This window comes from Chelmon rostratus, chromosome 22, assembly GCF_017976325.1.
Source record: "Chelmon rostratus isolate fCheRos1 chromosome 22, fCheRos1.pri, whole genome shotgun sequence".
NCBI classification, from domain to species: domain Eukaryota; kingdom Metazoa; phylum Chordata; class Actinopteri; order Chaetodontiformes; family Chaetodontidae; genus Chelmon; species Chelmon rostratus.
In genome coordinates, this window is record NC_055679.1 from 9,774,670 (window position 1) to 9,799,912 (window position 25,243).

Sequence of the window (25,243 nt, forward strand, 5' to 3'; positions counted from 1 at the left end):
TTACCTGTGTTATTGTGCAGGGTCTTTAATAAGGTATGACGTGAATTGAGTAGAGATAAATGCAATATTCCTCTGACTGTATTAAACTAGCTAAATAGCAACACCATGTATACGCACGCATGAACACCCTCTATGAGCCTTTCTGCTCTTTGCTGATGTTGTGATCGAATTTGCCGACCAACATTGCCCCCGTCTGCTCAGTTTGAGAACTGCACACAAGAGCGGCTGACGTCTGTGCGTCACTTCTGAGAGGATATTGAAGTAAAGAGGTCCCACTGTTATACTTTCTCACTGTACTACAAACAGACTGAACATTGTTGCATCTGTGACTCGAAATACTCAAAGGCGCCATATGATTTTTGAACAGCTCCCCAAAAGCATTAACTGTGTTTTTCCCATAAAATCTCATCTGTTGGCACATAATGTGAAAAGTTTTGTTAAAAATAATGTTTCAAAATTGAATGTAATAATCATTATGAAAGGTCAAAATTCTATATGTTGTACCTTTATTATTTTTATGCAGAATATGATATGCCATTTTGTTAGTTACAGTTGCAGTAGATATTCAGTAATATACGACATTTTGCATTCAGTGTATTTGCAAATTAATATTTTCAATTATTTATTCTATGACACAAAATCTCAGAATTTTGACAAAAAATATAAAAATTCATAAGTAGAAAGAAACATTCCCACAAACGTCGATAAAAAATACAAATTCATGCATTTAAAAGAAGGCATGAGCCAAGCCTTGTCATATAATGAAGAGTTAATTTATTTTATTGTGTATAATTTCTTTATGATGAGAGGAAGTGGGGGGTGGAGTAATTTACCATTTGGTGTCTCGCCTGCATCTGGTTCATCTTCGTAAGTATAGACAATCTTTGGTTAAACTGGGTTGGCTGGCCGAGAAGAACCGAACATACCGGATTTTGGTGACGACAATCCGCCCGCCCTTTCCCCCGCCCGGTTCTCTCTGCTTGTCCTTCCCCCTCTCCCGCTACACTACTAGGCTGGAGTCCCCGGCAGCACGGCGCACAACACAACACACTGACAGCTGCGACCGACTCACAACCAAGGGGGGAAAGATGGAGCACAGAGGGGCCGACTTCAACATAATGCTAGCGACTGATTCATACAAGGTACCGTACCGATGGTGGTTTCAGGCGGTGGGAGACTGGGCGGAGGGGAGCGGCTGATGGAGGAAAATTGATAAAGTCAAGGTGGTTTCATCATCAGTCCCAAGGCCATCATACTGCCTTCTGTGACCGGTCTCCGTCGGTTCACAGCAGGCCGAACGGGCAGGAGAGGGCTCCTACAGCAGAGATGGGGTACCAAATTCAGAAAGCCAGCATCCCTCCTTGAGCTAGCTAACTTATATCTAAGCCCGCTGCTTTGTGGGGAGCTAGTGCCCCACCGGCTTTGCTAGCCACAGTGGTGTCAGGCTAGCTGAATTAGCTAGCTTGTTAGCTCAAAGGGAGCGCATAAGGGAGACGGAGGGGATTGATATAATTTAGAAAAAAAGCTAATATTAGCCACTAGCTAGCGAGTGCTGTGTGGATAGCCCGGCCAACTGCACATGACCAAAGTCTCATTCAAGAACTCAGCCAGGCACAATGTTAGCCCGCATGGAGCTAGCTGCTGCCAGTGGCAATGCGTCACTTTCTGAAAATCAAAACTGAAAGTTGTGAAGAGCGGGGGGCTTTTATTTACCTAATGTGGCACAGCTAGGCTCTCTGAGTCCAAAGTCTTACATCGAGTTGACGCGCTGGGGGCCTCTAAACGATATTTAACTGACTGCAGGCTTTTGGGCATTGATGGTGGGGCAAGTGTAGCAGTGTGCTACGTTAAAGTGCCTTAAGACCGGCTGCTAACTAACAATGTAACCAGAGAACAAATGCACTTGCAGGAATGTATTATGGCACGGAGCAAGTGGTTGCCGGGACGGTTGCCAGGCCAGTTGCCATGTACATCAGTCATGTGACAATCTTCGTTGATGGTGGTGATGGTGATGGGACAGAGCCAAAAACAGTATAGAGAGGAAAGGGGAGGGGGGAGGTCAGGAGACCAACAGACACTGAAACAAAGTTCCAGCCTGAGATCACTACTGTATAGATGAACAATGACCTTTTCAATGTAGTCTGGCGTAGCAAAAAAGGCATATATGTTGTGGCAAGAAAATAAAGGGTGGCAAATATAAAGAGTGCACTACAACTGAAATGATGGCAGTCGATATATAACTGTCAAGCACCATTACAGCATTAGCATTTATGAGCTAACTGTAAGTTTAATTATGACAAAGAGATATGTGGTGGTTGGCGCTTCCTCACGGTAATACAGCAAAGTTGGACACTAATAGTGGAAACAAGTTGTGCTTCAGCCATCATATTAAATGCTGATTAAGTTCAAAAGACTACACAACCATTTTTCTATTGTCAGTGGTGATAAAATAGATTTCATATTTATCACTTTTGTGTGCCTTAATTCCATTTTAGGCTTAAGTAATTGCTGAAGTAATAAGATGTAGTTTTATAACGTTTACAATTATTTGCTTACACACCATCACATGTCTAGTGCACACAAATGTTAATCATGGGTTTTATTGGGTTGAAAGTCCAAAGAACATACAGAGTAATGCTTTATTTCCAAAATATATCTCTTCCAGAGTCTGTACAAGTATATTTTAATGAACGTACTAATGCACTCTTTTTGATTCTCAGCCAGGCTCTGACGTTGGATGAGCTTTTGGTTGAATGTCTTCTCACACAGTGGTATATCAGCATTAAAGAAAGGTCCTTTAGCTTGTAACAGAGCTACTCATGCCAAGAATATTGCTGTAACTTTCCCCTGAAACCACTTTACAGAGTTAAGATATATTTGTACTTTTTTTGACATAGCACTTAGATTAAAACAGGAAACTCCTTTTTTTTTTGTTAGTGTCGGTGAATCCAGTTCTGATTAGCATGGTCATTATAGTTTTATTGATTTCAATTAAATTTTGTTTCTTGGTTTTCCATTCTGAGGGAAATCCATTTTATTTAGTCGCCAAGGTGAAGTTATGGTTTTGGTTCTTATTTCATGGAAACAACTACTGAAGTTTTGGTTTCATTTTCACATTGTCTCAGATGTGTTCACAGTTTGTTTCCACTGTAGGAAAGATTTCAAGGTAAGATTAAAGACGAGTTAAAAAACGTGAAAGTTTCAGGCACTGCACACGGTATTGATCGGAAACAGTCAATATTGCGTCCATATCGTTGTTTGTACTGATGATTTATGTTGAGCGGTGGTGAAGGGAGGTGGAAGAAAAGGGACTTAACGGTTTACTCCCTCTGGGTGTGTCTGGTCTTCATTTAACAACTACAGGTTAGAGGTGCCTGATTTATAGTATAAGTGACATTGCTGCTGCCGCTTACCCATAAGTTACGACCATGGTTGTAATTATGGTGTTCTGAATCATTAGGTACTCTCATTGTAGCTTAAGGAGGTGATCACAAAGCCTACAAAAATGCAAAATGTAGATGTAAATGAACCTCTTACATATGTTAAATATAAGTAATGAGATTATTGGCTAGAGCTAGCTTGTCTGCCCTGCCTAGCTTGGCTTTTAGCTCATCCTTCTTCCACTCAAAGTGTTTTTTAATGTGTTGGGTCACATCTCTCAATGGCATAATGTACTCGGGCTTGAGGTGCCGAACAAGCTTTTTGAATCCCTCACACTCCCCCACACTGATTGGCAGCATATCAGTCTCAAGCCTACAGCACCCCAACTGGGTAGTGGCCTCTGACCAGCACCCATAACGCTGCGTGTGTCTATGCTAATTAACCTGTAGATCAACATGCATAACTAGCAAGAAATATTTCCAGTGATGAACCGATTAACAGTCCATTGAAGCAGCCTTTTCTTCTTGCTGTTGCGTAATAGAAGACTCTGCAAAGATGCCACGGAAAAGTTTTCAAATAATTTCACATTGAGATAATTGGGGACAGTGTCTGGTGGAGTTTTACGAGTCACTCTTACTACCAAAACTAATTTCAAGAACAGTCGACATGTAGTTTATAACTGATATGAACATCCATTTATGGAAATTGGGAAGGTCTAGTATCTCTTTTTTTTAATCCTCAATAATGACTTTCATAGTGCCTCGAGAAGGGCACTTCTCCCAAAATGCTCTTTCATGAGCTTCTCAGCGGCAAACAGAAGAAGAAGAAGGCTGCATTTGCTCTGTGTTGTGACCACGTGTGAGTGTGTCAAACCCAGAGCCAAACATTGCTGAGGAAATGTGTGTTTTCTTGCCTTGCCAAGAAGGTTGCAGAGTCAAGAGAAGCCGCAAAGGTCACACTAAATGAGGGTAAAGACAAAACATATGGGATGATACTGATCAAATTTCATGTTGCGTCTTTGCTCGGCGAGGTGCGCCTGTGTTGCCAGTCCTAAAGTTACCATTATTGTCTCTTTAAACATCCAATTGAGTTACACAAAAGAGGCTAAACAGTAAGCCAACTATTCAGTCATTTGGGATCAGTTGTCCGTGTATATGAGCTCTTTCATAGTGTACCAAATTCACCGATGTCACCACATCTGTGTTTACTTTGTGTTTGGGTGTGCATTGTTTCACTGAAAGCGGCTTGTATGATGGGACATGTGGGTATGATGGGATGCTGTCTGTGCATGACTATGTAATAACCTTTGTAAAGAGAGAAGAGGTATTGCAAGCAAAGCACTTGACTGATTCGCAGACCATTCGCATAGACTTTGTTCACAGGACATAAAACGAGCTGCACCTAAACACCTTTGTGTTTTGTGTGTTTGGATTGAAAACAGACAGAGATGCTCGGTCCCAAAGCCAAGCATGCCTATTGTGCGGACACACACACTTATTGGTGTAAGAGTCTGGCAGATTTGAACATACTACTGGGATTTTTTTCTGCCCCCCAATTCCAGAAACAATTCCAGAAATTGGTAGGAGTCCAAGATTTTTTTGGGGGGGAAGAAAACAATTTCACATAGCAGGGATGGCAACAGTGAGGGTCGAACCTGTGACCCTGAGGTAACGGGATGGTCCCATTAAGCATTGTGCCACACCAGCAGCAGCTGCATGCTTCAAATGTGCTGTTCGGAGCGACACGCAGCACTGGTGGAACGTCCTTTTGGGTGGCCAGATTAGGATTTTTTTTTTGTGTCCAAGCATTTTGTTCTTCACGCAAGGACTTCCACCACTACTTTATCCTCAAGACACAGTTGTCAACCGTTAAAGAGCAGCAGAGAAATAATTTGCATGTTTCAAAAGGACAGGCTGCGTACCAGAACATTCATCGACCTGGACTTTGTATTCGCTAATAGATAGCTGCTGTGCGTAGGTGTCTATATTTCAGTTTCAGCTGCTTTTACGGAGCAAATATTTACAGTTCCTTTTGTTTTATTGTCATGTCCTGGAATCTCTGGCCAAATACCTGAAGGAGTTTTCTCACTCGCTAGCATATTCAGATGTCATAGCAGGTTTTGTTCTTAATGAGTATGATAATGCACAGTTTTAATCCTTTCCAGTTGCTGGAGGCGTCTGATGTCAGATGGTAGGAGTGATGATGATGACTCGCAGCTGGTTCGACTCAGTCGGTAACGAGCAGAACCGAGTCTTTGCAAGAATCACTTTTGAAAAGAGCTGCTCACAGTAGTAGCTTGTTGCTTTGCAGCTCAATGATTTTGCATTGCTGGTTTTACATTGCAAATATGTTTAGTTCCTTTTGTTTGTTTCTCATGTCCTGGAACCTGGATTGCGATTTTACACAGTTTTATGCCTTTCCAGTTGCGTACTGCGGCAAGTATTTTTCCCCATGTTTGATATAAAAATAAAAATCGATTTGCTGTTGTTGCTGTGTTCATATTCGACACGGTTAGGATTTCTCACATTGAAATATGTTGACATACAAGGCCCCCTTTAATAAAACTATATCACCAAGACGACATGCAGTATGATTTATAATCAAGTATATTTTTCCATCTTATTATTTGATGGTCCACAATGTTATCATGCTGTTATATTGGGTAATAAATGGATAATATCCTTGGATGATACATAAAGAGGTCTGTGTGTTCCAAGCTCAACTGTTACTGCTTTTGTAATTTTCAAACAGCGTATGTGTACATACATCGGCATGTGTGCCAGTGAATGTGTACACACACGTGGTCGGGCCCAGTGTCATGTTGTGTGTCCAGGCTCTATTTTGAGTCATCGAAAGCCCAGAGGAAAGGACAGAGACGGGTCAAAGAAACTGAGTAGTTCATTGACATTTATCTCTTCTCCTCTCTTCCTCACAAACTGTGGGAGAGGAGGTGGCTGGCTCACCCCTTCACACATCACGCCTGTTTTTGTTGATTGAACAACCTAGACCTTGATTGAACCCTTGATTTCTCTGGACACCTATAATTGTATTGCCGTTTACCATCTTAAGATGCATTTTGTATGGATTTTGAAAGCAGATCAATCTGAAATGAAATATCCAATTACAAAGTGATTGAGGCAGCTGTAGTTGTTATCACCTCTGTGACCGTATTTGTAGTAAATTGCCCCTCAAATGCCCCACTTTACCCATTCACTGATGCGCACCCTATCTTTTCCTCTGTGTGTGTGTCTTTAAGGTATCGTCCCTCTCAGGCAGTTTCCTGTGTGTGTGAAACATGCCTGAATGTGTCTCAGACTGTTTACTTGCTTGCGCAGTCTTGATTTCAAGTGTCTGGTATCAGTCTCAACGGATAAAAGATCACTAGATGTACACAAAACACCGAAGTAATAATAGAGTCGGAGGATAATGAAGAATGGGTGGGAAAAGCCTGACATGCTTGCCCTGATTGTGACATTTCAGTCCTGTATTATTTGATATAACACAATAGATTGATGGGTCTTGTTGAACAGGAATGTTTGCTTACATCACAGATAATATACCACAATGGCGCTGGTCCTTAAAGTTCGGGTCGTGACCTTGAATAGCTCTCTGAACGGTGTCTGTTGGCAGCGAGCTACTCAGTTCTCTGACTCCTTCATTTCCAAGCATTAGAGTTTGATTTGCTGCTTTGAAAGCGTAATGTTTTTGCCTTTTCATCCCAGAAGCAGGATGCGTAGGGTGTCGCAGTTTGCATTTCTCCATGTTATCTAGCAATTTTAACACAAGGCTTGCTACATAATTTTAAATGTGTTTCAACATTTATTCGAGAGGTTTCATCAGCTCCTCTGAAAAGTGGGACCATCCAGTTTACACTATGCATTGTGAAGCCTTGTGACTACGTGGCACTTCGAGTTGCGCCTGTTTAGCAAGGCCAAGATTTCGTAAGATCTGGATGACTCAAAACCTGCATTTACAGTTCAGCCTAAATACTTTATTTCTTACTTAGAAACCCTGTTCAAGAAGTACACTTCATCTTGCACGTGTGTGTGTGTGTGTGTGTGTGTGTGTGTGTGTGTGTGTGTGTGTGTGTGTGTGTGTGTGTGTGTGTGTGTGTGTGTGTGTGTGTGTGTGTGTGTGTGTGTGTGTGTGTGCGCGCGCGTGCGTAGAGGGATGGGAGAAGCAGTCAGCTATCATCTGGTGATGATTTAGCCTCTGGGGGGCCAACGGTTTTGTTTTGGGTCTTCTGGTGCAGCCAGTGGATATCCAGATAATAGATATGTGGGCCAAGACTTGCTCTTTTGTGTGCAGGTTATCGTTTACTAGCAGCTTGACTTTCAAACTCAAAATTTAGGTGATATCTAATTAAGAGATATCTACATATACATTTTTAAAAAATTAATAGAAAGCTGATGGCCTGCAAGACTGCAATTCAGTCAATGCCCTCCATCTCTTTTGCTCCCCATACGGACTGTTAACTTGCTTGCAAAAAAAAAAAAAAGCTCGCTCAAATGTGATTGGTCAATGCTACTCAGACTGCAAACAGAAGCCGGAACGTTTCCAATACCTAAATCTTGACCGTTGCCCACAGACCCTGCATTCATGTGCAGACATCTGTGTACAGAGATTACAGGCGGTGTGTCTTGTGTTGACATTGTCCACAATATTTGCACCTCGTGAAGTCCCCTGACCAGCTCATGAACGAAGCCCATGATGGACACAGAGAGCTCATTTCCTTTTATACCCCGAAGTAAAGACCAGTGCAGCGAGAGCAAATGATGATTATGAATTTTCTCATTAGTCATGCTGCTCAAAGCTCTTTCTCTCTGTGTGCGTGCGAATGCTGTTGGGGGTTTTGGGGCATAAAGAAATCGTCCTCCTGCCAGCACTTTTAAGCGCGGTCTGAGGCTTAGACATTTAAAAGTGAGTCTTGATGAATCTTGTCATAACATCATGTGCGCCGTTTATGTGGGGATTGTATGATACGGCCTTCAAGTTCACCATTGTGTGTGTGTCTTGTTTTATTCATCTTATTCTAACTCAGTTTATTTATTGCTAATTTTTCTCATCTCTATGATGTGTGCTCCGCAGGTAACACATTACAAACAGTACCCCCCCAACACAAGTAAAGTGTACTCCTACTTCGAGTGCCGCGAGAAGAGGACAGATCCCACCAAGAGCAGAAAAGTCAAATATGACAAGACCGTCTTCTACGGCCTACAGTACATCCTCTACAAATACCTAAAAGGTAGGTGACTCAGAATTCTGCTGATCAAAACGGGCTGATGTTTTGCGTTGTGTCGTCAGTTGATTAAAAGTGCCCTTGAGCGTAACACGGTAGTGCCCACCTCTAACCCAGCAGGAGCTTCTCGGAGGCTGCCAGACTGGATGACTTTGCAGCTTGCGGGTTCGGCCTCATGAAGCCCCCACGTCAGTTAATGATTCTCTCGGATTTTTGTGCGAATACAAATGTGTTTCCATTCAACTTAACAAATTAGATAAGGGTAACATTCCAATACTCACATTGCATAACCCAGGCATAGACTTATTTTTACTTTCTTTTATTGAAGTCAGCTGTGCACATCGTGTTTTCACCCTCATCCTGTCGGAGCTGGACACTACACTATTCTACTGTTCTCTAGTTCGCAATCAGGGCACATACCAAAAGCCTTTTGTGATGTGTTATTCATCCCTGCGGGAGCATTTTATCTTCTTTTTTTTTTTCTCCCCAACCCCCTCCAGGACAAGGTCAGAGTAGTGCAGGGTCAGCTGCAGAACAGCACGCCTGGACCTACTCAAGATTCAGCGCATTGCTCAAGGGCACTTCAGCAGGGCAGGTGCTCGCTATTGTGGTCTGCAGCAACAGTCCTTTTTACTAAAAAAAAAACAAAAAAAACAAGGTTACAGTGTGCTTCAATTTGATTGGACTGTGCAGAGCATAACACAAAGCCAGCAGGTTAAAAAGAGAAAAGTAAGTGTGAGACTGAAGCGAGGCGCAGTCTAATGCACACGGTGTATTCTACGCTCTTAATTAACTCAAGTTTGCAAAGGTGGATGTTTAAGTTACTTAGTGTGATCCTGCGGGGCATGAGAGAGAGCAAGAGGGACAGAAAGAGAAGGAGTCGAAAGGAAGAAAGAATGCACCTCCCTCCTGTCTCTCTTAAGAGGATTTCATGGTGCGGTAGCAGAGGTGCGGGGGAGACAGACAGCCAGGGAGAACAGAGGGAGCGAGAAGACAAAAGCACAGCTGCTCTTTCACCGTTTTCGGGAGAAAGGCCAGCTGTCTGCGCAGAGCGTCCCCCCGAGCTCACTGATTAGGCCAACTATCAGAGATGCATCCCTGATCCTCCAGCTTACCAGACCCCGAGTGTGCATCATGGTTCTTCTGGACTGAGGCGCAGGGTGAATTTCATCTCTAACTGTACAAGGAGGGGCTCAGCAGAAAGAGCCACCGTGAACCACCCCCTTGTCAAACAGTACAGTTAGAGACGATTAAAATTCATCACCATATTTCGCTCTTAGGAGTTTTAACTCGATAGTGTTATGTTTAAAGTAAAACTAGTCTTCCATCCATCCTCCCAAAAAGTATTTTAGTGAAAACATAGACCTGGTTTAGCCCTGAGGTTACAGCCTTTTAATCATCAGCAATGATATTTAGGAGACGGGTTGATAAATCTAAAAACTTTCCCACCAAAGTGTTTTCCAGGAAACAAATGGAGTCAAAGGTGTCATGATGAAAGTTAGATACAAAACTCTCATGTCTAGAGCCAGTCGCTGGTTAGCTTAGCTTAGTCTGGAAACGTGGGCAAGCAGCTATCCTATATTTACACAATATATCCTGTTTGTTTGTTTGTTTAAATTGTACAACTTCCTGGAATCTTGTCATCGCTTTGAGGTTGCCAGGCAACAAGCACAGAGTCCAGGAAGTCACTGCACTAGCCAAAAAATTACCCCACACACGTCCCCCCTATATAACTATGCTTTAGAGGTGCTGGTAGTCAAATGTGGCTCGCTGTTTTTTTAGTCTCTGTGCTAAACTTAACTAAGTGGCTCTGCTGGCTGTAGCTTCATATTTCCCGTACAGACGTGAGAGTGGTGTTCATCTTCTCATCTGACTCTGCGAAAAAGTGATAAGCGTATTTTCCCAAGTGTCAAACTGCTAATTTGAAGGATGAAGATATCAAAGTGTACTCTTGCGTTTGTACGGAACATATTTTTCCCTGTTGTTGTGTACAGGAGTTTCTATGGTCTAAAACTTGACTTGGGACAAGGAAGTTGTTAGTGTGCATTTTTAGACAAAGACGCCTTGTCAGTGTGCACAGGATGCCTCTAACTGAATTACCACAGTGGACAGTTGAGTGGCATTCCAGTGCCTTCTCTATATCAGTGTGTGTTTCTCTAACGTCTCTTTCTGTACCCTGTTGTGCCTCTGCTTTCTTCTCCCTTCCCCTTCCTCTCTCCTCCTTCCTCCTCTGCAGGAAAGGTAGTGACTCCAGAGAAGATCCAGGAGGCGAAGGAGGTATACAGAGAGCACTTCCAGGATGATGTTTTCAACGAGACGGGATGGACTTACATTTTGGAGGTAACAGACAGCCGAAAATGCACAGAAAAACTTTTGATGATACAAAGCTGTTTTTATATATATTTGTAAATCAATTCCATGATGGCTGCAGAGGCTATTTTCAAAGAAGGCTTCTTAAAAAAAAATCTGAACCACATTTGGTGTTGTGTTTTTTCATAGGAGGAAAAAAGGGCTAAATGAGTCAAATTCTTGAGATATAGTTTCAACAACTAGAAATTAATCATAGTCAGTTTAAATATCCAAGAAAATGTGCACAGAATTCTTCTGGTTGTTGAGACATACTGTTTCAGCACCTTGGAGAGAGCACAGCGCTTTGTACTGACAAAGTATTTTCTCAAGTGAAGAGAAGTGTTGGTAAACCCTTATTTATACTCGTTTTTCTCTTCGTCATCTCTTACAGCGCTGCCTAATCAGCTCTCAATCTGGCAGCGTTGTTTGTTTGCACATCACTCTTTATTTCATGTTTCTAATGTTGATAGAGGCCAGCACATATGAAGCATAAAAATGCTCCTCACTTTGATAGTACAGTATACGCTATGATCTTCAAGTTGTAGACTGCGGATCTTTCATCCAGTGCACACTTTTTTTTCTTTGCAAAATGCGACAAAATATAATGTCAATCTCACCGCCTTCCCACGTTACACCCAAGTGTGAAGCACCTGTCTGACGGTCGAACCTCACCAGAAACCGCATTGGCTCCAAATGTGTGTCACTTTTGTCTTCCTTTTCAGGTCATCTCAGTAAATGCTGCCACATCTGACTCTGAGCGAGATATTCGTGTCTTTGTGTTCACAGAAATACAATGGTCACCTACCTATTGAAATCAAGGCGGTGCCGGAGGGGAGTGTCATTCCTCGGGGTAATGTTTTGTTCACGGTGGAGAGCACAGACCCTGAATGCTACTGGCTCACCAACTGGGTGGAGGTGAGTTTGTTTTGTTTGTTTTCTGGAATGATAAGAATGGGTAGCGGGGTCAATTCCCAGGCTTCCTGGCATGACACAAGTGTATTGTTCTGTCAGAGTCATAGAATGATGTGAGGCTGGGGGGGGGGGGGGTCTAGCTAAAAGATGCTGTTAGTAGCATGGTGGCAACATGTAGGAGTTTTTGGAGCTGGACCCACACTGGGGACTAAAAGTCAGCGTATCTGTCTTTTGTGAGTCACCCACCTTCATGAAAGTGTAATACTAAATCACTGGAATATCCCTTCAATAGTATCAGTCTTCAGAGCTGGATGAGCAAGTTAAAAGCCATTTTAAATATCTCACCCCTGTGCCCTCATATAACAGTTCAAACGATAATGTGCTACAAAACTACATTGCTAGGCATATCAGTTAGATTTCATAGTTGGCTTTATTTGATTATTGATTAAATACGAAATATATGAGCACCATTTATGCCCTTTTAATTACAGTGGAGAGTTAACAGTTTTATAAAAGCCATAAACTATGTAGCTTGGCAGCAGGCCCAGCAACCCCTCTTATCTGTCCTTAAATCTCACTGCATTATCGTCGTGTCATGGCTTATTGCTTAATCACTGCTCAGAGATGTGCTGCAGCTGCAGCAAAGTCATTCACAGGTTGGCTGAAAAGTACAAGAGCAGACAGTCGGGTGCTAGAAAAATCCGTGTTTGGTGTGTTAGCGGTTGACAGAATCATTTAAGTCACAGATCAACCCCTTGCCCTGAGCGATGTTCTCTTCCCTGACAGATCACATCTTTGAAATTATTCAGAGTAATGTAAAGAACATCTGTCAGCTTTCTTCACTTTGCATTTAAGACTGTATCAGAGAGGAAAGGCCACATGGTTCACCTGCAAAGGATCCAGTTCCAGCCTGCTCTCTTTTCTCTAAACTCAGTAGCTGCTTTGTTGTAGTTAATAACATGACTGGTGTTGCACTCCTGTTGTGATGTTCCTCCTGACACAAACACCAAAATAAGTACTGTTAATGGTGTTTATCCGCCCTCTTGCCGAGAGTTAAGTGAGAAGATTGATACCACTCTTGTGTGTGTCCATTGTACAGAGCTTATTTTAGCTTAGCATAAAGACCGGAAACAGCTAGTCTGGTTCTGTTCAAAGGGAACAAAATCTGCCTTCTTTAATCCATACAAAAACCACAGTGAATAAACATCTATTTGCCATTTTACGTGGATTTCTTTGCCAAACTATTTCTTGGCCCAGGACCAGTAACTTCTGCTGGTTGCATGGCAACTGGTCCCTGTAAATTGCCATTTTTACACATTTTTACACATTCCTGGTTTACTGTACAGACACAAGAGTGGTAGTCTCCTCATCTAACCCCAGCAACTGAGCGTATTTCCCAAAGGTCGAACCACTCCTTTAATTGTCATTTTCAAGCTGTAGGTTTGGTGGAGTGGTCATGTGACATCAGTGAATGGAAGCACACAAACGCATTTTTTTCTTGTGTGTCAAAAAGTACAGCAGAAGTAAAGCAGATGTTTGTGATGTGATGCAGGAAGCCTCCTCGGGGCTGCATTCATTACACTGAGCTAATGCACACCGTGTTTCCTCCCTGAGATGAGGAAGATCTCATGAACTTAATGCGGCATGAACAGACTGTCCGCAATGACTCAGCCGAACTAAATTAATTTACCGTGAGCGATATCTTCACTCTTATCCGTCTCGTACGCGTTCTCCCGTTCTGCAACTGCTCTCCTCGGCTCATGCCCCTCTCTGCTTCGGCCCCATTCATAAAGATCATGTGTGGCTTCTTCGACAGATTAATCACGCAGCCACTCCTTTAGACTATGATTAAACAGAGACAACATGTTTTCTTCGTTTATATCTGTTGATGTAAAAAGAATGCATTCGACATGCTGCACAAAGGCGTATTTACGAAGGTCTTGCAGACACATTTTTTAGTAATTGCAAATAAGCCTTTGATTGGGGACAAGCCCTTTTTTTGCTTTAAGTGTCTCAGCAGGTTTTGCAAGGATCTATGCATTTGGATCTATAACTTGGTGTACATACACTCAACTCAAGCGACAAATGCAGCATTTAAAGGAAGCCGTGCTTGAACAGAGGTCACCCACAACCAATACAGCACAGTCACAACACACACACACACACACTGTCCTGATAAATTTGGGTACACCACACCCACACATGCACACTTAGTCTCTGTGAAAAATACATGCATAAACACAAGCGTACACACACACACACACACACACACACAGAGTCACTCTTCATGGCTGGTGTAAAATTAGCCACAGCGTTCATCACCCTGGTGTCCTTGGCTTGTTCTCTGTCTCCCCTTCACTCTTACTGTCCCTTCTTCTTTTGCTGCCTATCATTTCCTTCTCTTTGTCATTCTCTCTGTGTCCCCGGACGCTTGCTTTTTTATTTATTTATTTATTTTTTAACGTCTTCTTTGCTTTTGTTCTTCTCCCCACCTTCCTCATTCTCGCCACCCTCTCTCCTTCCTCCCTCCTTATCTCCCTCCATTTTGTTCCGGGACATGGACGTAGTTATGTTGGCACATGTGTGTGTTTATGTGTGTGCAAGCATTCCTCCTGGGTGTTGTTTTTACCGTACAGCTGCCCCATTAGGGTCATTATCCATGACAAACCTGACCAGATGATTACATGCTGTATTGAACTTTCTATAAATGTCACAGTCATCTTAATCCTGAGACTATTTGATTGATTAAAATTACAATTGCACAATTGGACTTTTTTTTTTTTTTAATAATTTCTGGTCATGAAAAGTAAACAGAGAGATAAGAAGGAAGAAGAATTACAGTCTGTGCACAACTTTGATAGTGTTGATAACTTGAGTGTTATATTTCATGTTATATGATGATTCCTCAGGAAAATGTCAACATGCAGATAAGGTAGACGCTGCGTGCGTGCGTGCGTGCGTTTGACATTAGCCTTGCTCTGGCAGTCACATGAGACCATATTATGGTTTAGATTATGATTAGTCTGAGGAGGCATGTGACTGTGCTGTGGGTTAAAGGGTGAAAAGACACACTGCATAGTATTTGTAGAGTGTGGAGCCAGGCCTGGACGTCCACAGAGATAAGATTTGTTCCCTTATAGGCCTACGAATGACTGTGTGGGACGGAACACGGCTACATCCTGGTGTACATTTTTGTCACGCTCACTCTCTTTATCTGCGGCTAATGAGTTTTGACGCACATGTACTTAGCTGTCATTCCTATTATACACACAGAGCTTCATTTAAATCTTCAAGTATGTTGCAAACATAGTGTCTAATTACATAATAATATCGGCTTCATGTTGCAGTATGACCCAGAGGTCACCACATTAGATTGATTTCTCTTTCTAGGACGTGAATGGTGATTTAACGGTTAAAATTTAATGTGTAATCTACCCTGAATTTATACTGAATTTGGGGTTAGGGCTGGGCAATATGGCATAAAATATGATCCAGACACACATACTGATCAATATACTTATCATATTATATATATATTCCTCACCCCTGGAGGAAGTCCTGAGTTCACTTTCAGCACTTTAACATGAATCATGGCTGTGTAAAACAAGACAGGTGTGGATTCAGAGCAAGTGACTGCATGCAGAGAGGCTCAGATTTCTGCGAGTTTGTGTTCTGCTTGTTCAACGGGTATTTGATCAATCGATCACACTGTCTCGTATTTGTTGCACTTACGGCTAATGAGCATCGTCATCGTTGACTGCAGTAAAATGTATCGTAAGGTCTGTTTCAGTCCCTCCGCCAGGGGCTCTGCCCTGAAGTTACGCTGCTGTGTGCTCTGTCTGTGTTTGAGGAGCTCAGCCCTGCCCTCGTGCAAACAGGCGGCGACAGACAGAGCAGAGGCACCGGAGCAAAACTCGTTTTTGTGCCCCTCAGTTCCACTCATTATTTTTTACTGTCTTTTCCAGAGGACTTCCATGTTTACATCCAGGAGCTCAAACAATGCTGTGCAGTAGGAAATGGGCTTGCACTCTGAAGTACAAACCAGACACTGGAGACTGACTGCTGTCACGTTTATTTCTGCAGGGTGATAGACTGTTCGATCTATCCATTGAGTAAAAATGTCCGTAGCTTATCATCGTTATCAACGTAAATTTTAGCTCGACCCACTATCAAGATCGTTTTATCGCCCAGCACGACTTTGACCTGATAAATCGCTTGAATGTTACTGCACAGTATGTATTTGAAATTGATTTATGCACAGAGGCATAGGCAGGCAGGTCCTCTGTCTGTCTGTCTGTCTCTCTCTCACACACACACACACACACTGTACATTTATGGTGATAGAAAGTGTGTATTCGTAAAATTTCCCAGGTGGCGATGAGTACAGATAAGCCACTTGTTTTCATACTGAAATGTGTGATTCTGGGCCAGAGTTGACACGAGGCATGGAGGATCCCGGAGTTTGTCTTGTGTGAATAAGCAGCCCTCTTTGATCCCTGAGCCTGTTAGTTTTAGTCCAGTAGAGTACTGGGAAAGTGGGATGGTTGGCTGCCAGACAAAAAAAAAAACTTTTGCGGCAACTTTGCTTTGAAACCAGCACATCGTTCCTTTGTCATGTGTGTCTGAGAGCAGAGAGTTCTTTTTAATCATAGGTGGAAAATTAGAGGACATGAACCTTTGCAGTGAAACGGTCTCTGACATCCTGAAATGGTAGTAAATATGCAGTGAACTGGACTGAACTGAACTGTCCTTCTTCCCTCCATCAGACCATTCTGGTTCAGATCTGGTACCCCATCACTGTGGCAACCAACTCCAGAGAGCAGAAGAAGATCCTCGCCAAGTACCTCCTGCAGACTTCTGGGAACTTGGAGGGGCTGGAGTATAAACTGCATGACTTTGGCTACAGAGGCGTCTCCTCACAAGAGGTACTGTATACTCTACTATACTACTTATACTGCATACTTAACTGTATACTTATACAGTTGATTTAGCAAAAGTGCAATTGAATGGAAACCTGAAGATTTTTTGAGGCAAACTGACAAACACATCACACAAAATAAACAGGCTAGATTTGGAACTGGAGCTTTCAACGTTATCAAGTGACCCGCATCAGTGGATAGAGTTTGCGCAGTTCCATGAAGACGGATCTGTTGACCTAAGACAGCCATGTCCAAACTATTCCATAAAGGGCCGTGTGGCTGCAGGTTTTCGTTCCAACCAAGGAGGAGCACACCAGGCTGGAATCAATTAATCAGCTGATCTCAGTCTTCAGCTGATAACTAATGATCCCTTGATGTTGATTGGTTGGCCTGGTGTGCTCCTCCTTGGTTGGAACAAAAACCTGCAGCCACACGGCCCTTTATGGAATAGTTTGGACATGCCTGACCTAAGAGGTAGTTTGTCAGATTACATCCATTGTGCTTTTAGAATATTTGCAACATAATCCTAACTCAAGGTCCGCTCACTAGCTTTCCCTGGAGCTTTCGACCACATCACACGGTGTGTTATGAAGTACAGCTGAGGGAAAATCCAGCACGTGGACTGTAAGTTAGAATGGTTTGTCCAAACCATGGTCACTTCATTTATCAGGCTTAAAAATATGGTGTAAAGTGAAAGAAAATGCACAAACGAAAAGGTGGATTCCAACAAAATTTAGTTTAATGTTTACTTTATAAGGGATGTCTTTGCCTTTTAGCTTCCCTAACCCATCTCCCCCCTATATGTAGACTGCAGGCATCGGGGCGTCCGCCCATCTGGTCAACTTCAAGGGCACAGACACGGTCGCCGGCATCGGAGTCATTAAGAAGTACTACGGAACCAAGGACCCTGTGCCAGGCTTCTCAGTGCCTGCTGCAGAGCACAGGTACACACACACACACTTCAGCATTTTATTTCTCTAACACTGTTCATTGAAGTGTTGTACCAGCTTAGAGACGAGGTATATCTCTGTGTAGCCTACACTTCTTAGCTTTAGAGTGTTTCCTGGCTCTTCCACAGGGTTTAGTGGCACCGTCTCCATTGTGATGTGGTAAAGCAGCTCACCACCCACTTCAATTATTACACCAGTAATATAAGACCTCCAAGTTATGACAGGGGTTTGCCAGGGTGGTCAACACTCCTTTTAAGGGATAGGCAACTTCTAAGCAGAACATTTAGCCCTGGCAGGCGGCTAAATTCCTGTGCACAATGTCAATTATCAGCATAAGCCATGTATTCACGTATTCCCAGAAAGCACAGGGGTACAGTTGGCCCGTCGCTATTCATCTCCAGTGCTGCCTCTGGTGAGATAGTCCACGTTTTGGCTAAGAGCCAGGTCTGGAGGCAAACTCCTTCACCCACAAGCCAAATTGATTTTTCAAAAGAAAACTCAGAAAACTTGTTTGAAATAACAGTTGGTCATCTGCCAACACTGTTGATGGAGGGAAATTTATCATCCCGAGTGCGACTTTACTCGTCATTTGGCCGGGGTTGGTGTTTCTTTGCTTCCCCGATGAGAGCTTGGTCACCCTCACACTAATTATCTGCTTCATCTGTCTCTGTTTGTGAATGGGCCTGTGATTGGCTGGAAGGTGAAGCTTTTGATTGGCTGCCGCCCTGAAGCACATGTCCCTCACATGTCACTGGTGTTGTTTCATGGCACCGATCCATTCATCCTGCTCACACACACGCACACTCTCTCTCTCTTTTCCGTTTCGCTCTCTTGCACATCGTCGCTTCTTCCTTGCCACCAGGCCAGTTACTGCTGCTCCAGCGCACCCTTCCACCCAGCACCAGTGCATTGTGGGATGGTGGCAGGAGTTGTCATAGTTACCATTATGTAATGGCCCCCTCCTGTTTGGTTTCTACCTCGGAGGGAGGAGTCACAGTGAAATTCCACTTTGAATTTTGGTGTAGAAGGAAAGGGATGGGTGGGTGTTTCAGAGCAGAGGTGTGTCACCTTCAGAGCTCTGAACATGCTAAACTTTGAGTGTCCTCTTTACTTCACTTAAGAAGTACAGAACCTTACATACCTCAAATGGAAATACCAGTTTCATAGACGAGTAACTGTCTTCGCTGCAAAGAAAGTACAATTTACAACAAGTCTGTTTTTGCCAAATAGTAAGCATACACCATCTCTCTTTTCTGTTGTGATAAAGCGCAGGTGGCTTAGGTTTACTCTCTGTACATTGAACAGGTTTCACAATTCTCTCGTAGATAATAGTTACAAAGACACCATAAACCAAGTTCCAAGTACCTTCATTGTATTGGGGTGGTACCATGAATCTCATTTATCTTATAATGTCAGGACATTAAACTCAAACTGTCTTTGTGGACAGGTGTGACTGGGGGAAAGGTGGAAAAGTCTGTCCTTGTTTGCCATGTGGGCGAACTGCAGCATGCGGTGCTGTATTTCTTCATTCATTGGCATGACACCGTAGCTATCACAACCATCTTCCTTCTAACCAATCAACAACCTGCATAGCAGACACTAGTACTTAAGGACAACTTGCCTTTGCCTTTTAGCCTTAAGCAACTACAATTTGGCCCAGGTCTGTTTCATCCAAGTCTAAAACCCTGGAGCGCACTGCCCTCTTCTGGAGGAGCTGTGGCATTCTCATTTGATGAAAGTCATGTGACTGTTCTCCCTCTTTAAAGTGCTTCTCATCCTGTTCATTTTCTCTTTTGCTCCCAAAGTCTTTCTTTCAAACAGATAAGTAATCTGAGGCTCTGGCTACTTGCAGTGTTTTTGCTTGCTTTAACTCTGTTTTTCCCCACCAATCCGGTTTGTTTCTGATGAACCGCTCTCTCATTTCCCTCTCTATATTTTGAATAAAAAGGTGGGAAGTGGTGTCCCTCTGTTTATTAGTTTATTGGTTCATGTAAACCCACAACACTCAAACCAACCACAGAAGTTGTCCACCAACCACATGGGAAGCGAAATCGCCCATAAAGTAACGACGCCTCTGCCGTTCTCTCTGCAGTACCATCACGGCGTGGGGGAAGGACCATGAAAAAGATGCCTTTGAGCACATTGTCAAGCAGTTTCCCAGCGTGCCCGTATCCATAGTCAGCGACAGCTACGACATCTACAACGCCTGTGAGAAGATCTGGGGAGAAGACCTGCGGGGGCTGATAGAGAAACGCAGCGCGGATGCCCCGCTGGTTGTCCGACCGGACTCCGGAAACCCTCTCGATACGGTTTTGAAGGTATGTGGTCGCGTGGACGGCTCCCTTTCCAGATGCCATCTTAAAACAAAACACTAACCTTCTTCTTCCTCTCTCCTTTTACTTCTATCAGGTTTTGGAGATCCTGGGTAAGAAGTTTATTCCAGTGGAGAACTCTAAGGGTTTTAAAGTTCTGCCTCCTTACATCAGAGTCATACAAGGAGACGGAGTTGATATCAACACGCTGCAAGAGGTACGGACTGTATGTCCATGTATGACCAAAACATCATTCATGAGGCTCCAGCTTTGTGACAGCTTCTTTTCAGGGAATCCAGTGGCCTCTTCAATGATTTCTTGAAGCAGTATGACAATTTTCCCAACCCCCAAATGAACTTTCATTGCACAATCACGTTATCCACATCAGCAGTTACATAATGCTGGTCTATTGCAAGGTTTTTGACTGTGTGTGTGTTTTTCCAAAGATAGTGGAGGGCATGAAGGAACACAGGTGGTCCATTGAGAACATTGCCTTCGGGTCCGGGGGGGCTCTGCTGCAGAAACTGACCAGAGATCTGCTCAACTGCTCCTTCAAATGCAGCTACGTGGTTACTAATGGACTCGGGGTGAGTAGCTGTGTTTCAGTGACCATTTTCTGACAGCATGGTTTTAAGTAACACTAATTATGGGACAGTTACATTGTGGGTAATGTTACAATTCACAAGTGGGGGTGGAGCGTTGCTTGTTTTTATTCCAATGCACTAAATCAGCCATGTGTTTATGTGTTGTTTGTTTCTGCCTAAATGTGATTTTGTTTTCCTGTGTGGTGGCAAAAGGTGAACGTGTTCAAGGACCCGGTGGCAGACCCCAACAAGAGGTCAAAGAAAGGTCGCCTGTCTCTGCACCGGACACAGAGCGGAGACTTTGTCACCCTGGAGGAGGGCAAGGGCGACCTGGAGGAGTATGGCGTGGTGAGTTCAATGACCACAATAGCATACACGCATTTTTGTACACACAAAGGCAAAGGATTGATTTCACTAACGCTGACCTGCCTCTTCTCTCACCTTCACATTTTCCCCTGTTCCTATTCTCTCTTACTCCGTCCCTCCCACCTCTCTCCCCCCTCCGTCTTGTTTTTCTGTTCACCTCCAGGACCTGCTGCACACAGTCTTTCAGAACGGCAAGATTGTGAAGACGTACACATTTGATGAAGTCAGAGACAATGCTAAGCTCAAAGAGAGTGAGCTTGAAGAGCTGCTGCACTGAACGCAGCACTACTGAACCCCCTCCCACCACTCTCCACCCTAACCCCCAAAACAACCCCTCCACCCCTTAACCCTTCACCTTTTGGCCTCACCTCAAAAAATGGAGGTAGCGTGCACTGCTAATAGATCCCACCCCCAAAGCCTGAGAACCCCCCGAAACATTTCTAAAAACCTGAAAACTCCCTTAAAATTCACAGAAATTCACCCTCAAAAACGTTCCAAAACTCTGTTGTTGGCTCTTAAACGGAGTAAATAATTTGCAAACAGCCACACCTCCGACAAACAGCGACCACCCCACGAGGGAGGCGGGAGAAAATGAAGAAAATAAGCGAGAGGTGCAGTAAGCAACCAGAATTGGGATTATGACGACAAACCGTGCGTTCACTTCATGCGCTACTTCCCCAAATTGAAGCATTGCACTGATAGGCTTGACATGTTGCAACAAAAGAATGTGATTGGCTGCTGGCAGGCTAACGTGTCTGCAGGCTTTTCCATCTGCAAATCAGATGGTTGTCGGTTTTTTAATAAGCTCCTTGCAGCTGCATGCATAGTGAACGCCGCAGTGAGTCAAAGTGAGGAAGATGATGACAAAGAAATAAGAAGCCACACCCACACCAATGACCGTGCCCCGTGTATTGTGTACAGAGATGTTCAGAAAAAAAAATTAATGTCTGAATCTACTTAGCTTTGTCTTTTACGTGAAGGAAGAAAACGATGATTATGGTATATAACGGTGCACCGATAACATTAACTGATAACATCTAATATCTTGCTTCTACTTGGAAACTGAGAAGCTCATCAACACTTTGACTGTAATTAGGGGTGATGAAGGATTTCATTTCTCCCAGTTTTCTTGCTTTTAATCAGTAGTTATGGCCCATATCATAAAAGGCCAGCATATATCAAGTACTACCTGAATATTTTGTACTCTTACTCCGCCAAATAAAATGTTGTTGGTGCATCTCTGAAGGTATATAAATGATCATCTACTTGCCATTATGTTGCCCACAGAGCGCTCGCATCACGAAGGCCCGATCCGCAGTCCGATCCAGCAAATCACAAACTCTGCTCCCCATCTCAATGTGATGTTTTGGGGTTTTTCCTTTTAAATTTCAGATACAAATAATAAATGAGAAGATTATAAAAAGCTGGTTTTCCATCCATAATTTACGTGTTGTCAAACTCCCGAAGAGGCCACAGAACTTTAAAAGACAGAAAAGTCAGGAACTAAGATTAGATTTCAGTCAAAGGTTTCGGATCGGGTCTTCATGATGGGCCAGCGCTCTCGAAACCAGTCTTTGCTGTATAAGACCAAGAGTTGGTGTAAAAAAGAAAAAAAAAATCACAGAAATTGTCTTCACTGGAATGAAGATGATCTAATTATGTGTTTATGAAAGATCGCATATCTGGCTCCTGGGCAGAAGTGTATGCTAAATGTTGGCGTGTGTGTGCTTGGATCTGTTTGTGTGTGTGTGTGCGTGTGCATGTGTACTGATGTTTTCTTCCTCTAAAGGATTGTGTGGTATTCCTTTATGCAAACGTACTTGTTGATCGGGGAAATAGAGAACACTCTCCCTTTTACTTTGCCGGCCTTTTGTTCTGAAAGGAGACGCAGGGTTGTGACTAACAGCAGCGGGTGTGCTTTTTTGCCAATGCGAAAGCAACCGAGAGGCAGATCGGGATCAGAAATAACTTTCTGACAGCACCGGCCATGCTTCGGCACCTACCGGTGCACAGTTCAGCAAAACATTGCCCTTGGTATCACTGCCTTAACTCGTGAAAAGCAGGGAAACGTCAGCAGCAGTGTAAACGTGCCCAGCGGTGGCACGTTGTATTCTAGTTCGGAGCCATTGCCCAGGTATAAATGGGAACTTGCTGATGAAGACTTTTGGAGTTAATTATCTTCCCATTCAGAGCACCTCGGTGGAGTGTCACTCCTGTTTGCAGGCGTGTTTAGTCACATTGCTGAGTCGGCCCTTTCAGTGAAGGGATTTTTCCTGTCGTAGAGCTAGAGGCTATTGAAGAGGAGCTAAGAGCTGGTGACATCACAGGAAACTTTTTTTTTTTAAGGCCAGAGGCTAAATATTTTAGTAGAAATGTTCAGGCTGTACGGTCGGCACCATGTTTGCTCCTTGCTAAGTTTTGACAATATAACACAACATTAGTGAACATCAGGGAAATGTCGGTCTAGACTGAAATATCTATAAATAGACATTCATGGTCCCCAGATGGTGAATCCCACTGACTTTGTTGATCCTTTTTCATCCAGCGTCATCATCAGGTCTAAATTTTAATGCGCCTAATACTTAAGTTTGTGTCAGAATACAAGCTTAAACCACATTTTGTGTTTTCTGTGTGCTAATTAGCGAATGTTAGCATGCTAACACGCCAAAGTAAAGGTGGTGAGCATGGTAAACGTTATACCTTGGGGAATTCAGCATGTTAGCATTGTCAGCGCGAGCATGCTGACATTAGCATTGGGCCCACAGAGCTGAGACCTTGTGATGACCCTGTGATGTCACCGACTCCCATCTCCCGCTTCTGGCTCAGGCCAACCCGATCGAACACGGACAAGCTGGTGAACAACACAGCCAGTCACTTGCTGAAACAACGTCATTTTCTTTATTTCCCTTCTGTTTTTGCACCTGTCACTACTGTTACCTGTCAGATCATTTGTTATCCAGTTGTTCTGGAGGAACGACACAGTTGTCCTTTTTCCAATTCCGGGGTGCATTTTAGTAAAACTTTTATTTTACTATTTTGATACTGTCTCGGTTCTTACCTCAGAGAAATATTATTTTGTATGACAAAGGAGAAAAAAATGCCAGAAATATTGCAGTAAATATTCCTTATTTACAATGCGGCCATACTGCCTTCTCACTTGTACATACAACAACTAGCTTGACTGAAAGCAGCGAGGGCAGGTTCAGGAGACGACCACAGTAGATAATATTATTATTATTTTTGTCAGAACGACCGTTTTTGTACCAACAGAAGAATTATCCAAAACGGCAGTGTGACTGTTTTGTTTTTTTGTTTTTTTTTGTCACTGTCAAGCTTTTAGCATGGTTTGTGTGGGGGTGTGTGTGTGTGTGTGTGTGCGCGTGCACACATGTGGGTGCGTTGAGTCCTGCGTGAATGCCTCATGTGTTTGGATGAGAAAGTGTTTGTGAATACTTTTTTTTCTTTATGTTGTTGTTGTTTTACTTGTATGTATATGTTGGTTTTTCCCAAATTCTCTCCCAACACAACTGATATTTTAACATAACTTGCTATATTGTCAACAATACATTGATTAAAGATGCCACCCTGTCAGTTTGAAATGGTTGATTTATTGTGCCTGCTTTGGTGTTGGATTGATTTGAAATATTATTTCCCTTGTGTAGTATCGACTTTTTCGGTTTAAATGCCGTATAAGTCGTCAGCGACTAATATCTAGCCAGTTAAACATCTTTCTGGATGTCGAACTTTTTTTGAAAATAGAGAAAAACTGCAGAAATGTCATGTTTTACCAGTGTTTTACTTGAAAAAATGTTTTATGGGTCTGTCATTTCCTAATAAGTTCCCAAGAAGTTTTCCAGGAGTTACATAATTTCATAAACTATAAGACAAAAAAAAGAATATGCTTGAAAGAGCTGCTCCATTAAAACTTCAGTAAATATTAGCTTATTATTAATTTAGTATTGGAAACTTTATTTTTCATATTTGCTGAAATCACATGTTTGCCTGTTCAGCTGACCTGTTATAAACCGACTTGAAAGTATCAAAACAAATTATAAATCTCAGCTCTGTCTCACCAGAACACTTTAGGTTAGCAGACCGTGACATGTAAGGGAGGAAGCCGTGAACGGACGCTTTTTTAAATCTAGTGTTGCACTTCCATAAAGTTGCTACCCCGATGATATTACCCCCTCCTTGCCTGATAAGCATCTTTCAAACGAATGAAAGGTTTCTG

The 25,243-nt window shown here is 43.0% G+C and overlaps 1 protein-coding gene across 1 annotated transcript; it reads left to right on the forward strand.

Annotated features, from left to right (window-relative positions):
* Positions 1-990: 990 nt before the first annotated feature.
* Positions 991-24,611, forward strand: nampt1 (nicotinamide phosphoribosyltransferase 1). Its single transcript, XM_041964293.1, has 11 exons — positions 991-1,142; positions 8,470-8,626; positions 10,857-10,960; positions 11,756-11,884; positions 16,648-16,806; positions 17,608-17,744; positions 19,843-20,068; positions 20,160-20,279; positions 20,509-20,649; positions 20,860-20,994; positions 21,176-24,611. The coding sequence occupies exons 1-11, from the start codon at positions 1,089-1,091 to the stop codon at positions 21,287-21,289; spliced, it is 1,476 nt and encodes a 491-aa protein (XP_041820227.1). The 5' UTR covers positions 991-1,088; the 3' UTR covers positions 21,290-24,611.
* Positions 24,612-25,243: the final 632 nt, after the last annotated feature.

What these genes read in the sequence shown, in the direction of transcription:
- nampt1 (XM_041964293.1), top strand. Translation starts at nt 1,089, where the DNA reads ATGGAGCACAGAGGGGCCGACTTCAACATAATGCTAGCGACTGATTCA. An exon ending in TAGCGACTGATTCATACAAG is followed by an intron (nt 1,143 to 8,469) that starts GTACCGTACCGA and finishes TGTGCTCCGCAG; the next exon opens with GTAACACATTACAAACAGTA. An exon ending in GTGCCTGCTGCAGAGCACAG is followed by an intron (nt 17,745 to 19,842) that starts GTACACACACAC and finishes TTCTCTCTGCAG; the next exon opens with TACCATCACGGCGTGGGGGA.